This window comes from Citrus clementina, unplaced genomic scaffold (assembly GCF_000493195.1).
Source record: "Citrus clementina cultivar Clemenules unplaced genomic scaffold, Citrus_clementina_v1.0 scaffold_5, whole genome shotgun sequence".
NCBI classification, from domain to species: domain Eukaryota; kingdom Viridiplantae; phylum Streptophyta; class Magnoliopsida; order Sapindales; family Rutaceae; genus Citrus; species Citrus x clementina.
Window position 1 is genome coordinate 23170721 of NW_006262201.1, and position 17112 is coordinate 23187832.

General features: G+C 34.5%; 1 protein-coding gene across 1 annotated transcript in view; it reads right to left on the reverse strand.

Annotated features, from left to right (window-relative positions):
• Positions 1-257: 257 nt before the first annotated feature.
• The window catches only part of LOC18042991 (disease resistance protein At4g27190), a 22279-nt gene continuing 5424 nt past the window's right edge, over positions 258-17112 (reverse strand). Inside the window, 4 exon segments of the mRNA XM_024183640.1 lie at positions 258-296; positions 457-910; positions 7024-7182; positions 7184-7389. Of these exon segments, the coding sequence (XP_024039408.1) occupies positions 258-296; positions 457-910; positions 7024-7182; positions 7184-7389 (858 nt within the window).

Sequence of the window (17112 nt, forward strand, 5' to 3'; positions counted from 1 at the left end):
TTACAATCATCACTTTAGAAAAAAACTAATTTCTCAATGTGAAATGGCCCATTGAAAGTATTCTCATTTAAAAACTAAATTTGACGGACCCCTCGATTAAAGCAGGGAAAAAAAAAAAAGAGATCTGAGGCTTTCCACATGAAAATGTTGTTTGTCACTTTGAATGATATTTTGAAGGGATTTCATTCTAAAAATAAAATACCTGGGACCTCATTCTTCAAAATTGACAACTCGCCAGGTATTAAAAGCGTATGAGATCAGTACTGCGACGAGTAAGAAGACGACCCCTCTAACAGCTGAAAACAAAATTCGCATTCATCAATTTAAATTAAAATTCATATTATGAAACTAAAACTAATGATTAATGAATTTTCGAGGAATTTAATAAGATTCTCAGATATAAACGTGATAACAAATTCACTCATCAATAACAAATATTCTAACAGTTGTCCGTACCTTTTCTTGATGTAATTGTTGTATGATTGCGTTAAGGTCATTATTAGACCAACGCAGGTTGTCCTCTCTCTGTCCGTACCGGAAGTTTACTCTGACAGGCGTGCTTAATTCTCTTTTGGTGAAAATCTTCATCTTGGGACAACCAATCACAGCAAGATCTTCCAAAGATGGGAATTTGAAGGTGTAATTGACAGAGGAGAAGCTTGTGAGACTATCTAAATCAAAGAGGGACAACGTAGTCAGTTTGCTGAAAACAATCTCTTCTTTTAAATTTGCTGTTTCATCTTCGTCACTTATTACGACTTCTGTGATTGCTCTGCATCCAAATACACCCAATGATACGAGTCGGTCTAGACTTTTTGCTGTGGAGGATGTTAGTAAGTTCATCAATTTCTTGCAAGCAAAAGCTTGCAGGCGTGTGAGATTCCGAAAAGATACCGATGATGATGGCAATGTTGGAACATTTTCAAAATAAATGTGTCTTATGGTAAAGACATGTCCTATTAATTGTGCCTTATAGAAAATGTACCTTTCACTAAAGACATGTCTAATTAAATGATGTCTTGTTGTAAGGACATGTCCATTTAATTGTGTCTTGTAGAAAATGTATCTTTTTACTAAATGATGTAACTTTTCATGACAACATTTCACTTAGAGATGCATCATTTCATGGTGACATTTCATTTGAAATTGTGATGATTCAATTTGGACCATTGATTAAAATCAAATCTAGATCCAATGGCCATGAATGAAGGGGTATCATGAAAGATGACAACCCAAATGAGGGGGCACAAGTATATCTATAAATAGGGATCATGTTTAAGCCATTTAGACATGAAATAAATGATCCTACACCACTCTTTTCTTAGCATTCTTTTCTAGTACGAATTTCAACACAAAACACCCATTTCTTTTGTGCATTCACATTCCAATATATTGTTTTCTGCAGGAACAATATATTGTTTCTTGGCAGGCTTGCAACATTCAAGAGTATTCTGGTTTGCTTTCGTCGATGCACAGCGCAAGCAAACAAACAAGTGCTTCATTGTATCCTGGAGGCGTATTTGCTTAACCTATGTGCATCACTCAATTGGTGGGGGCAAATAACGTCTTAAGGAAAGCGACATTTGTAACGTGCCTTGAAGCACACAAAATTTCTGCAGTTTCTTCCTATATACAGAGTTAGTTGTAAACACATTACTTTACATAATAAAGTTCCACCATTATTGTTGTATTTTTCTACATTTGCCATTCCCCAAAAATTTTACCACCAACAATCTTAAGACGTTATTTCTACAACAATGGCACCAAGTTCATCTCTTCGACAATTCACAGTAGATTTTGTCAAATTGGAGCGGTTCGATGGTGGCAACTTTATTCGTTGGCAGAAAAAGTTGCATTTCTTGTTGACAAGCATCAATGTGGTCTATGTTCTCACAACACCAAAGCCTCAAGAACGTGAGAATGAGACATTAGCGGAAACCAGAGTGCAACATAAGTGGGAGCAAGATGACTACGTGTGTAAGGGACACATTTGCAATGCCATGTCTGATACTTTGTTTGATCAATATCACAACAAACCTACAGCAAAAGAGATATGGGACTCATTAGAGGCTAAGTACATGATGGAAGATGCCACAAGTAAGAAATTATTGGCTTCTAAATTTTTTAATTATAGAATGGTTGATAATAGAATTGTGGTTGAACAACATAATGAGATTTTGCATATTCTTGATCAATTCAACCAACATAACATGAAAATGGATGAGTCTATTATTGTCTCTTCAATTATTGATAAACTTCCTCCCTCTTGGAAAGACTATAAGAAAAGTCTTAAACATAACAAAGAGGAAATTAGTCTGGATGGCTTAGGCCAAAGTCTTCGCATTGAAGAGGAACTCAAGCTTAATAGTTTTGAGGATCAGACTACTACGTCCTCTAAAATTAATGTCGTAGAGGAAGGGAAGGAGTTTAAACATTCTAATCACCCTAAGAATAATCAAAAGAGAAAGTTTGATTCCAAAGAGAATCAAAACAATAAGAAGAAAAAGAAGGGTACATGCCACCACTGCGGAAAACCTGGCCACTTCAAAAGAGATTGTCGACTTCTGAAGAAACAAAAGAAAGTTTCGAACACAAATTTTGTGGCCATGATATCTGAGATTAATGTTCTTGAAGATGATAATGCATGGTGGATAGATTCAGGTGCAACCAAGCATGTATGCAAGGATCGTAGCCTTTTCAAATCTTATAAAGCAATGGATGATGGAAGTGTTCTTTACATGGGAAATTCCTCCACTGCAATAGTTAAAGGAAAAGGCAATGTGCAACTAGAGTTTACTTCTGGAAAAACTTTAACTCTTATTGATGTTTATCATGTTCCTGAAGTTAGGAAAAACCTTGTATCTGGTAGCCTTCTTAATAAGTTTGGCTTCAAACTTGTTTTTGAGTCAAACCAATTTATATTATCTAAGGGTGGTACCTTTGTTGGGAAAGGATACATGTATGAAGGAATGTTTAAACTCAATATCAATAATATGAATGTTTCTTCTGCTTATATGGTTGATTCATTATCTTTGTGGCATAATCGTTTAGGACATGTGAATATTAGAAGATTGCATGATATGGCTAATTTAGAGTTAATTCCTAAGCATGAAAATGATATGCATGAAAAATGTAAAGTATGTGCACAGACTAAAATCACAAGATCTCCTTTTCCAAAAATTGAAAAAACATCTTCTTTATTGCATTTAATTCATAGCGATGTGTGTGATATGCATAGTAATCCTTCTAAATGTGGTAAAAAATATTTTGTAACATTTATTGATGATTTTTCAAAATATTGCTATGTGTATTTATTACATTCTAAAGATCAAGTGTTAGAAAAATTTAAAACTTATAAAAATGAAGTTGAGAATTTTTGTGACACTAAAATTAAATGCCTTAGAAGTGATAAAGGAGGTGAATATGCTTTTTCTGAATTTTGTGAATCTGTTGGCATTGTACATGAAACTAGCACTGCATGTACTCCACAACAAAATGGCGTAGCTGAAAGGAAAAATAGGACATTAATAGAAATGGTTAATGCTATGCTTTTTAATGCTGGGCTTGGTAAAGGTTTTTGGGGTGAAGCTATTTTAACTGCATGTCATATCTTAAATAGAGTGCCTAATAAGAAAACAAAGGTGACCCCATATGAATTATGGAAAAAGAGAAAGCCTAATCTTTCTTATCTAAGAGTTTGGGGTTGTCGAGCCATTGTAAGACTACCAAAACCTAAGATAAAGAAATTAGGAGAAAGGGGCATTGAATGCATATTCTTGGGATATGCTGAGCATAGTAAAGCTTATAGGTTTCTTGTAACAGAACCTAATAGCTTTGTTGAGATCAATACTATAGTGGAATCTAGAGATGCAATATTATATGAAAATAGATTTTCCACTATACCAAAAAGTATTGATTCTCAAGAGAATGATAAACAAATAGAAATTGGTCAAAAGCGTGATGCTAATAATGAGCAAAATCATTTGAGAAGAAGTAAAAGAATAAGGACTATAAAATCTTTTCCAGATTTTATAGTCTATTTAGTTGAAGGGACAAGAGACTCACAATCAAAACAGACCATGATCGTATCTACTATAGAGTCTGATCCCCTCACCTATGAAGATGCAATGAAGTCTCAAGATGCTGCTTTTTGGAAAGAGGCCATTAATGATGAAATGGACTCTATTGTGGGTAATAAGACTTGGAAATTAGTTGATTTACCACCTGGCTCTAATCCTATAGGTTGTAAATGGATTTTCAAAAAGAAGAAGAAAGTTGATGGAACAATTGAAAGATTTAAAGCAAGACTAGTAGCAAAAGGCTTTACACAAAAAGAAGGCCTTGATTATTTTGATACTTATGCACCTGTTGCAAGAATTGCTACTATTAGAGTCTTGATTGCTTTGGCTTCAATTTATCAATTTGAAATCCATCAAATGGATGTAAAAACAGCTTTCTTAAATGGAGAATTAGATGAGGAAATTTACATGAAACAACCAGAAGGGTTTGTTATGCCAGGACAAGAACATAAAGTTTGTAAACTAGTCAAGTCTTTATATGGTCTTAAACAAGCTCCAAAGCAGTGGCACGAAAAGTTTGACAAAGTGATTGTCTCAAATGGATTTAATATTCATGAATCTGATAAATGTGTCTATAGCAGATTCAATGGAAATAAAGGTGTGATTATTTGTTTATATGTAGATGACATGTTAATTTTTGGTATTGATAGTGAGAGCATTGAACTCACTAAATTATTATTGTCATCTAATTTTGATATGAAAGACATGAGACTTGCTGATGTGATTTTGGGGATTAAAATTATAAAAAATGAGAATGGCCTAGTATTGACCCAATCACATTATATTGAGAAAATTTTAAAGAAATTTAATTATTATGATTGTAAGTCTGTGTCAACACCTTTTGATTCAAACATAAGACTGTATCCTAACACTGGCATATCAGTATCTCAATTAGAATATGCACGTATTATTGGGTGTTTTATGTATGCGATGACTTGTACTAGGCCTGATATTGCTTTCGCTATTGGAAAGCTCAGTAGATATACTAGTAATCCAAGCCAAGCACACTGGCAAGCAGTGTACAAAATTCTAAAATATTTAAAACATACAATGGATTATGGTATATACTACACTGGATATCCTTCAGTTTTGGAAGGATTTTCAGATGCTAGTTGGATTACTGATCGAGATGATCATACATCCACAAGTGGTTGGATTTTTAATCTTGGTGGAGGAGCTATTTCATGGGGTTCAAAGAAGTAAACTTGTATAGCAGACTCCACCATGGCTGCAGAATTTGTAGCGTTGGCTTCATGTTGCAAGGAAGCTGAATGGTTAAGGAATTTGCTTATAGAAATTCCTATTTGGCCTAAACCAATGCCTCCTGTATCTATTCACTGTGATAGTGAGGCAACTTTATCAAGAGCATATAGTCAAATCTATAATGGAAAGTCTAGGCACATTGGTCTGAGACATAGTTATGTAAGACAATTACTTACAGATGGAGTAATCACAATTGACTTTGTGAAATCATGCCAAAATTTGGCAGACCCCTTAACTAAAGGTCTTGCAAGGGATATTGTATTTAAAACTTCTAAGGGGATGGGACTGAAGCCAACATCATCTTATCACCAATGATGGAAACTCAACCCAACACTTGAAATATCAAGATCTTGGGTTCAATGAGCAAAAGTACATCATATGTTGTGATAGGAAGCACTATAATATTTTTAGATGCGTCCCAAAGGTTAGTGCTTGATACTTGTAACATATGGGAAAGGTTAAGCTACTTAGCTTTTAATGGACTTATAAATGTTTTAGTTACAGGGACATTCTAGATAAGTCTACCTATGTGAGTGTATGAGGTGGTGCCGCTTCCTATGTAACTTGGCTGGTTACTAAAGCGCTAATGAAAACAGGATATAGACACAGGGCCAATCCACGTGTCGGCTAAGGAATACTTGAGAATTTGAAAACTTATGTGTGAGGTATATCCGGTTAGTCGATTAAGGTCGCTGGTTCAAAGCTTGCCTACCATGCCACCTTGATTAACTTTGATGTATTGTCACTAAGTGAAGGTTCAAGTCCACAAGACACCTTCATCTATGCATAAGTTTTCCAAGCCTGTGTAAGATAATTTTTCAAAATTCATTTATTTTGAAAATGGTGGGGGATTGTTGGAACATTTTCAAAATAAATGTGTCTTATGGTAAAGACATGTCCTATTAATTGTGCCTTATAGAAAATGTACCTTTCACTAAAGACATGTCTAATTAAATGATGTTTTGTTGTAAGGACATGTCCATTTAATTGTGTCTTGTAGAAAAGGTATCTTTTTACTAAATGATGTAACTTTTCATGACAACATTTCACTTAGAGATGCATCATTTCATGGTGACATTTCATTTGAAATGGTGATGATTCAATTTGGACCATTGATTAAAATCAAATCTAGATCCAATGGCCATGAATGAAGGGGTATCATGAAAGATGACAACCCAAATGAGGGGGCACAAATATATCTATAAATAGGGATCATGTTTAAGCCATTTAGACATGAAATAAATGATCCTACACCACTCTTTTCTTAGCATTCTTTTCTAGTACGAATTTCAACACAAAACACCCATTTCTTTTGTGCATTCACATTCCAATATATTGTTTTCTGCAGGAACAATATATTGTTTCTTGGCAGGCTTGCAACATTCAAGAGTATTCTGGTTTGCTTTCGTCGATGCACAACGCAAGCAAACAAACAAGTGTTTCATTGTATCCTGGAGGCGTATTTGCTTAACCTATGTGCATCACTCAATTAGTGGGGGCAAATAACGTCTTAAGGAAATCGACATTTGTAACGTGCCTTGAAGCACACAAAATTTCTGCAGTTTCTTCCTATATACAGAGTTAGTTGTAAACACATTACTTTACATAATAAAGTTCCACCATTATTGTTGTATTTTTCTACATTTGCCATTCCCCACAAATTTTACCACCAACAGGCAATAGACTTAACAGATTTTGACAGTGATATGCTCTTAGAATTTCAAGATGTTGAAAAATGAAGTCCGGCTGTTTGGAATCGTGTTTCCACAGTTGCTGTAGATGATTAAGTCTTGTCAGGTGTAACTCTTTTATCAGTGCTAGCTTCCTCGCATGTGTCTCCAAATACCACTTCGTACGAACAATCCGACAGGTGGAGAAATTCCAGATTGTGAAACCTCTCAAGTAAACCAAGTGGAAAGAAAGCTAAGTCATCATCCTCAACCTGTAGTCGTTTGAGACTGCCAAAGATGTGTTGGGGGAAATGGCCTTGCAAAATCATCGTGATATCTTTTCCACTTAATGCCAGTTCCTCCAAGTTGGGTAAGATCTGATCATCATCGAGCTCAAATTATTAACTCAGCACATTGATCCATAATTCAAGACTGGCAAAATTCATTATGTAATCAAAGTTTTCAATGATTATATATATATATATATAGTGCTTTCGTTGGAATTAATTATTAAAAGCTTTAATCAAACAATGTTTGGATTGGGTCGGCCTATCCAACTTTTAAATAAGATTACCAACTTTAAATTAAAATTGCTTTAGATCGCGGTTGGTCAGGTTTTAGTGGAGGTACGTGGCGTTGTATCTAGATCGATGCAGAGCCAAGTCTGTCCTTTGGAACCAGATCTGACTTAGGACAGATCAATATTCCGCACGCTCTAGTTTCCAGCCGATATACCAATATTATTTACCAAATATTTATTAAGTTCTTTAGTCAAGCCTAGCAACAACATTCATCTAAAGGCTTGGGTGCATACACAGTACTATTTCCTTCTGGTATCAGAGCCAAGGGGAGGATAGTGTAATACAGTTTAGAGTTTTGTGTTTAAAGACTTGTGTTTTATTTTGAAGTTTTGTTGTGTGGTGAATTTTTACTGGTAGTAAGTCCCGTCCAAGGATAAGTTTTTCGTTTAGGGCTGTAAAACCATACCTGTAGCCATTCTGACCAAACCATAAATAGACCATAGGTTTGTAACCATGGATCCTCTACTCTGTAGAACATCGTCCTTTTCTAGCTCTTCTTCCGGGAAGACTAGTGATTCAAAGCATGTTGTGAGTTCAGAAGAATTCGTTATTGAGAACTTTGATAAAGCAATTGATTGTTGGGAACTTCCAAAAGTTTCTAAAGAAAAGATTTACAAAACAAAAAAGCTTGATTTTCTAAAAAATGATTATGTAATAAAGACTGAAGAAAGAGACATAACTCTCTCAGAACCTTTTGAAACAATTCATTTGTTTTCAGAAAAATCTTTAAAGAAATTAAGAGAAAAGAATTATAATTATATTCACATTGGTTTAATCCAAGTTGGAATAAAACCTTTGACCAAAGAAGGCTTGGATACTTCTATCCTTACTGTCCTTAGAGATGGGCGATTCATCTCTTTTGATGATTCTTTGCTAAGTAGCATCGAATCCAGTCTTTGTAAATGTCCGATCTCTTTTGATTGTTATCCAAACATAACAATTTCTCTTAAAGATAAAAACATTTTGAAAAACATGATCTTACAAATCAAAACGCATAATTATAATATGATTAAGGGATCTGTCCCAGTTGCCTTAATTTTCAAAATTTCTTATAAAGCCATGATCTTTGCGTTCAGTACGCAACACAAATTCCAGTCAGAAAGAGATGAAACTCTTCTCTTGCAGACTGATATGTCTAAAGCCAATACTGTCATTCCAAAACCAATCTAGTGGAAAGATGTCAATCTTCCAGAAGAATGGATTCTTGAAGGAGCTGCTCCACCAGCAATTCCAAAACAACTTGAACCTAATACGGAGTTGCAAAAAGTGACTCAGTATTCTGATGGTAGAGTTAAACTGTCTTTCAGGAGATCTAACTCAACCAGATTTTCTGATAAAGAGTCGTGTTCAAGTATTCCTTCATTAGAAAGGAAATTCACAAAAATCCCTTCTGTCATAAATCTTCATTTTCAAAGTCAACCTAGGTTTTCCACTTCGGCTATACCTAGTTCTTCCATTTGTTCTGTTGACTATACTACAAACATTCCTCATCCTATTTATACTAGCAGTCAACATGAACAAAGATAGGAAGAGAAGTAACCTTCTCCTCCAACTTCCCCTACATTCTCTGTTGTCACAGAAAATGTAATTAATGTTATTGAAAAAGAATTTGAACTGGATAAAACTCTCCTTCATAATGATTTTTATTCAGATAATAATAAAGAAAAGAGACTTTGGTTTTTTAAACATTTTTTAAATCAAAGAAAAGAAATCCAACAATTTTATTATGAATTTGTGAACCTTCACCAAGTTCATATATTATTTTTTGATTGGTTCGAAATACATTCTTCTGATAATAACATTTCTTACCCCTTCAAAGAGTCAAACCCTATTACTATTAGGAAGAAAACCACTGAATGGAAACTTTCTGATAGTGATAAAACCATAGAATCTGAGCATCCACCTCTTCGGAGCATAACCGTTGATCACGGCGAACCTCCTATTCAAATTAGAGCTTCACCTTATAAAATCCCTAAACCAAATGATTCTGATGCAAATTTAAGTAGTATTATTCAACAGAATAATTTCTGTAATACTAACTTAAATACAATAGGAAAACAGTTGACTAGAATAGAAAACCAATTCCAACAGTCAACCATAGCTATTTCTCCTGTAGCAAAGCCAATTCCTTCAAAATCGGATTCTGATAAAAAGCTTAAGGAACCTATTTTCAAACCTTTTCAGGTTTCGAAAACTAGCCAAAAGCTTGTCCAAGAATCAAAATCAGATTTTGCTAAAGCCATTAGGGAACAACTAGATAGGATAGAAGCTGTTTCTTCCTCATCTAACAGAGTCCAAATAGCCCCTGATACTCCCTAATCTAGCAAGATTGGAGTATTAGAACAAGACCAGGTTTTTATTGCCTCTTCCAATCTAGAAGCCTTTACAGAAGAACCTATTCCTAAAGCCAATAAAATCCATTGGGATTTAGCTCTCCCAACTGTCAAGTCTCCACCTGATTTGGCCATAGACAATAGGCCTAGTGCATTAAACCAATCACGTTTTAATGCATCCTCTGTCTATGAGTGGAACATTGATGGTATGTCAGAATATAACATCTTAGGATTGTTGCAACAGATGACCATGGCAGCCAATGCCTATAAAACCCAATCGGGAACTTCTGACAAGGCCATTGCAGAAATTCTTATTGCGGGTTTTACTGGTCAACTTAAAGGATGGTGGGATCATCTTCTTACCAAACCGCAACAATTAGATATCCTAAACTCCATACAAATAGATGAGAATGGTGCCCCCATTCTTGATGAGTTCAATAGTCCTATTCAGGATGCTGTTGCTACCCTGATTTTGACTATATCCCTCCATTTCATAGGTGACCCTGCTCACCTTAGAGACAAAAACGCCGAGTTACTATACAATTTGAGGTGTAGAAAACTTAGTGAATTCCAAAGCTATAAAACCTCTTTCTTCACTAGACTTTTCCTTAAGGATGATGCTAATCATACAACTTGGAAGGAGAAATTCCTTGCAGGTTTACCAACCTTACTAGGAGAAAAGGTTAGAAATTCCATTAAAGCCCTTTATGACAACCGTATTCCTTATGATGAGCTCACCTATGGTGAACTTGTCAGTTTCGTCAATAAGGAAGGCTTAAAGATCTGTCAAGATTTGAAATTACAGAAACGACTTAAATGGGAGCTTAAAAAGTCTAAGCAAGAATTGGGCAGTTTCTGTAAACAATTCAATTACGACCCCTTTAAGACTTCTACCTCCAAAGATTGTAATGGTAAGTGTTCTACAAAACCTTACAAGAAACATTACAAGTCTAGATTCCGTAAAAAACCCTTTCAAGACTTTAGAGAACTTCATTATAAGAAACCTTCGAGGCCTTAAAAGAAACCGAGTTCTTCTAAAAAGAAAGAGTTTAAAGCCAAACCAAAAACTCCGTACAAAACCCTATTCAATTACAGAGAAGCCATATGTCACAAATGTGGTATGAAAGGTCATACTGCAAAATATTGCAGAATGAGCAGAAAGCTCCATGAGCTAGACCTAGATGAGGAAACCCTCTCCAAAATTACCTCTCTGCTCATAGAGTCTTCTGACTCTGAGTCTTCCATGTCGGGAGATAGTGACCCTCTTCAAGTTGATGAGATAATTGACTCAGATGATTCTGCATCTAGCAGTATTGATTCTGAATCAGATCCTTATTTAAAGAAAATCAATGTTTTAACTAAAGACCAAGAAATTTTTCTTGAACTTGTAAAACATATTTCCGATCCGAATCTTCAAAAGGAATACCTAGACAAACTTTTGAAAACTCTGGATTCTAACAAAGCAGAAACTTCTAAAGTTCCAATTGTTAAAAAGAATTCTTACGATCTCACTGAAATTTTGGATAAAAAGAAAACAAAAAAGTTAATTCCTAATATCCAAGATCTTCATAAAGAAATCAAAGATATCAAAATTGAGATTAAAGAATTAAAAGAAAAACAAAAGAAAGATTCTGAAACCATCCAACTTCTTATACAAAAACAATTAGAAGAAAACTCAGAAAAAGAAGTTGAATCTGAAAGCGATAACAATCAAAATGTTGACAACATTGAATCTGTACCTAATGATTTTCTGTTTGTCCTAAAACAAATCACCACTAGAAAATACTTAATTAAAATAACTTTGATTTTTTCCAAAGACTTTGCTATTGACGCCATTGCCCTTTTCGATACTGGTGCCGATTTAAATTGTATAAGAGAAGACATTGTCCCCAAAAGATTTCATGAAAAAACAAGGGAAAGGCTTTCCACCGCCAACAATTCAAAACTTAAAGTCAATTCTAAAGTGGAAGCCTCAATACATAACAATGGATTCGAATTTAAAACTTCATTTCTTCTTACAAATGACATTCACCATACTGTCATTTTAGGAACCCCGTTCATAAATTTAATTACCCCATATACTGTCAATTATGATAGTATATCTTTCAAAGCAAAATCTAAAAAACTTGTTTTCCCTTTTATTGAGAAACCAAAAACAAGAAATCTAAATATTGTTAAAGCCTGTTCTGTTTACCAAAATCAAATCAACGCCATACTTAAATCCAAACAAAATGACTTGTTTTGTTTAAAAAAGAATTTAAGTCTACAACGAATTGAAAACCAATTACAAAATGATTTTATCCAAAGAAAAATCAATGATTTTAGAGACCTCATTGAAAAAGAAATATGTGCTGATTTACCATCTGCTTTTTGGAACAGAAAACAACATTTGGTAGATTTGCCCTATGAAAATTCTTTCGATGAAAAAAAAATACCCACTAAAGCCCGTCCAATCCAAATGAACATGGAATTGGAAAAACATTGTAAAGATGAGATACAAGATTTAGAATCTAAAGGATTAATTACAAAATCTAGATCTCCATGGTCTTGTGCCGCTTTTTATGTAAACAAAAATTCTGAGATTGAAAGAGGAACACCGAGACTTGTAATAATTTACAAACCCTTAAATAAAGCATTAAAGTGGATTAGGTATCTCATACCTAACAAAAAAGATTTACTCCAAAAATTGTGTTCCGCCTTTATTTTTTCAAAATTTGATATGAAATCTGAATTTTGGCAAATTCAAATCCATCCTAAAGACCGTTACAAAACTGCTTTTACTGTTCCATTCGGACAGTATGAATGGACTGTTATGCCATTCGGTTTGAAAAATGCACCCTCAGAATTTCAAAGAATTATGAATGATATTTATAATCCTTATTCTGATTTTTGCATTGTCTATATAGATGATGTTTTGATTTTTTCTCAAACCATCGACCAGCATTTCAAACATTTAAAGACTCTCTATTTTGCCACTAGGAAGGCTGGCTTAGCCATTTCTAGTTCAAAAATTTCTCTATTTCAAACTAAAGTCTGGTTCCTTGGTCATTATATTTCTAGAGGAACTATTACCCCAATTGAAAGATCTCTTGCATTTGCTGATAAATTTCCTGATAAAATTCTTGATAAAACTCAATTGCAGAGATTTCTTGGTAGTTTAAATTATGTTCTTGACTTCTGCCCTAATATCAATAGGATGTCTAAACCTCTGCATGATCGGTTAAAAAAGAAACCTGTTGCATGGACAGATGAACACACTAAAGCTATTCGATTAATAAAAAATTCTGTAAAGAATATTCCTTGTTTATTTTTAGCCAATCCTGCATTACCTAAAATAGTTGAAACTGATGCATCTGATTTAGGTTTTGGAGGTATTTTGAAACAAAAGGAAAATGATAAAGAACAGATAGTACAATATGTTTCTGCACATTAGAATGATTGCCAGAAAAACTATTCTACTATCAAAAAAGAAATTCTTTCTATTGTCTTATGCATATCTAAATTCCAAAGTGATTTATTAAATCAAAAATTTTTGCTTAGAATTGATTGCAAAGCTGCAAAACATGTTTTAGAAAAAGATGTTCAAAACATTGCATCAAAACAAATTTTTGCACGATGGCAAGCCATTTTAAGTGTTTTTGATTTCGATATTGAATTTATTAAAGGTGACACAAATTCTGTTCCTGATTTTCTAACCAGAGAATTTTTACAAAACAGATAATGCCGCCAAGAAAGAATAACAAAGGTAAAGTTGTTCTTAAAGATACTGAGTCCCAAGCCACCTCTAAAGAACCTCAACCAACTCCCTCTAAAGAAAAACTACTTTCTTCTGCCATGCCCATCAAGTCCTGGATTGAAATGGTTGAAGAACATGAAGCCCAATACAAAACTATTTCTTCTGATGACCAAGTAAAGGAATGGATGAGTTCCATTACAAAATCGCCTGAGCTTATGCTCGCCCTCCAAAGCTTTTCTCAAAGTCAAATTTCTCCTAAAGAAGAAATTGAAAAAGAAAAACCTAAGTCCAAAGAAATGACAAAACCTTCTTCTCAAAACGTTGTTGTCTCCGGTGAAAGCTCATCTTCTCAAATTGTGCTTTCCCAACCAACACTTTCAAAGAAATCATCCGATTGGTTTGATAAAACCCATTTTCAAAACATTTTATCTATAGAAGATGGATTTTACCATACTGATCCTTTTCAAGCAATTTCAAAGTTTTTCCCCAAATGCTGGTTTTTTAAACCATGTTATTTAACAAAACCCCAGTCTTACTATCAAAGCATTTTAGAAATTACTGAGTCAGTTAAATTCAAACATTTCTTTCTCAGTGATACCCATTCAGAGCCAGCCTATTCCACGGCTACTATTTTAAAAGTCCTGAGCCCAAACCAGTGGGGGGATCTGCTCCACAATTTTAAAACCTTCCCTTTAAACTTTCAAACACGTTTACCACATTGTCGGACTTATTCCTACTGGGATTACCAATAAGCCTGGTATAACACATTTTTTATCCAAAACCCCAAAAAATCCCACTCTTGGTTATTTTTCTTCAATTAAAAAATAACCGTCCAAAGCCTCCCAAACTGGTTTCATCATTGGTGGAATTCTTTTGGCCCAATACCTCAAATCCTAACTCCAAATGCTACCCAATGTTTAAACTTCTTTAAAGCCCACTACATTCCTTCTGAATCTGAGAAAAGGTTTCCACCCTTTCTCTGTTTCTGTACAAATTTCTTCCTTCCATGGGTATGGATGTGGAACCTCAGACTTCATACCCAAGATGCCCAGCTTATCTTACAAAGAACATTCAAAGTAAAATGGTGGTCAAAATTTGACGAACAAACCAAACTTACTGATACCCTCATCAGAAATTGGCTTTGTTCCAAAGGCTTCCTCCAACCAACCATTAAGGGATCCAAAGCCCAACAAACCTTCCTTACTCAAAAGTCCAAAGCCCAATCTCTTCTGGCAAGTGCCAAAACCGAAAAAGAATACTTCAAAGCTATGGAACAACTCCTCGCCTCCAGGTCAAAGTCATCAGTGGCAGATTCCTCTGAAGATGAAGACAATGAAGAAGAGGAAGAGCCGTTTATCTCTCTTGGAGATGAAAATGAAGACGACTATTTCAGAATTTTCTCTCCTGTAAAGCATTGTAAATAATTATTGTTTAATTAATGTAAAAAAAAAGTAAATACTCATTTTTTTTATTTATATCATTCGGGTGGTCCCTTGGACACAAGTGAGAGCGCACATGTCTCTTCACCCGTATTGTATGTCTACAAAGTCACTATTTCAACATACGCTCCAAAAGCTTATTGTTACATACGATCCAAAGCTTACTGTTTGCTTCAACCCCGTTACAGTGAACAGTGCAGAGTTCCAAAGATTACTGTATGCTACAGCTCCGCTACAGTCTACAGTTTAAAATTTCATTTTGTATATAATCTGAAGGAAGACTCAGACTCCTCAGATTTTTTGAATCTCCTCTCTCTCTAATTTTCATTTTCTCTCTCTCCTCCCTGGGAATCAGGAATCCGAAGGCACTAAGGAAATTTTTCTGTTTACAGAATAGTTCCTTACCTTCAGGATTAATTTCCCTTTTCTTTTCTACAAAGAAAAAGCAATTGATGTAAGCATTTTAATTTTCAGTATTATTTCAAAGCATTTGTAAATTTTATTTAAGGCTTTCCATGTATGTTTAAATTTCTGTACTTTAATTTTCGCAATTTACTTTAAAGCATTTTTAAATTTTTATGCAGACTGATCTCTATCAGATCTGCCATAAAACTGCTACGTTCCTCTGAGGCAACGAGACCAGATCTCAATCCTCAGTTGTATTCTTTCTCTTCTCCCTCCATTCCTTTAGAGCACTATTTCCGGGAACCGGATCTAGTACTGTGTATGCACCCAAGCCTTTAGACGAATGTTGTTGCTAGGCTTGACAAAAGAACTTAATAAATATTTGGTAAATAATATTGGTATATCGGCTGGAAACTAGAGCGTGCAGAATATTGATCTGTCCTAAGTCAGATCTGGTTCCAAAGGCAGACTTGGCTCTGCATCGATCTAGATACAACGCCACGTACCTCCACTAAAACCTGACCAACCGTGATCTAAAGCAATTTTAATTTAAAGTTGGTAATCTTATTTAAAAGTTGGATAGGCCGACCCAATCCAAACATTGTTTGATTAAAGCTTTTAATAATTAATTCCAACGAAAGCACATCCATCCTTCGATCCTATTTCCTTCTGGTATCAGAGCCCAATAATTAATTCCTTCAGATTAAATCAGATGCATCAGTTTCAACTATTTTAGGTAATGCGGGATTGGCTAAAATAAACAAGGAATATTCTTTACAGAATTTTTTATTAATCGAATAGCTTTAGTGTGTTCATCTGTCCATGCAACAGGTTTCTTTTTTAACCGATCATGCAGAGGTTTAGACATCCTATTGATATTAGGGCAGAAGTCAAGAACATAATTTAAACTACCAAGAAATCTCTGCAATTGAGTTTTATCAAGAATTTTATCAGGAAATTTATCAGCAAATGCAAGAGATCTTTCAATTGGGGTAATAGTTCCTCTAGAAATATAATGACCAAGGAACCGGACTTTAGTTTGAAATAGAGAAATTTTTGAACTAGAAATGGCTAAGCCAGCCTTCCTAGTGGCAAAATAGAAAGTCTTTAAATGTTTGAAATGCTGGTCGATGGTTTGAGAAAAAATCAAAACATCATCTATATAGACAATGCAAAAATCAGAATAAGGATTATAAATATCATTCATAATTCTTTGAAATTCTGAGGGTGCATTTTTCAAACCGAATGGCATAACAGTCCATTCATACTGTCCGAATGGAACAGTAAAAGCAGTTTTGTAACGGTCTTTATGATGGATTTGAATTTGCCAAAATCCAGATTTCATATCAAATTTTGAAAAAATAAAGGCGGAACACAATTTTTGGAGTAAATCTTTTTTGTTAGGTATGAGATACCTAATCCACTTTAATGCTTTATTTAAGGGTTTGTAAATTATTACAAGTCTCGGTGTTCCTCTTTCAATCTCAGAATTTTTGTTTACATAAAAAGCGGCACAAGACTATGGAGATCTAGATTTTGTAATTAATCCTTTAGATTCCAAATCTTGTATCTCATCTTTACAATGTTTTTCCAATTCCATGTTCAT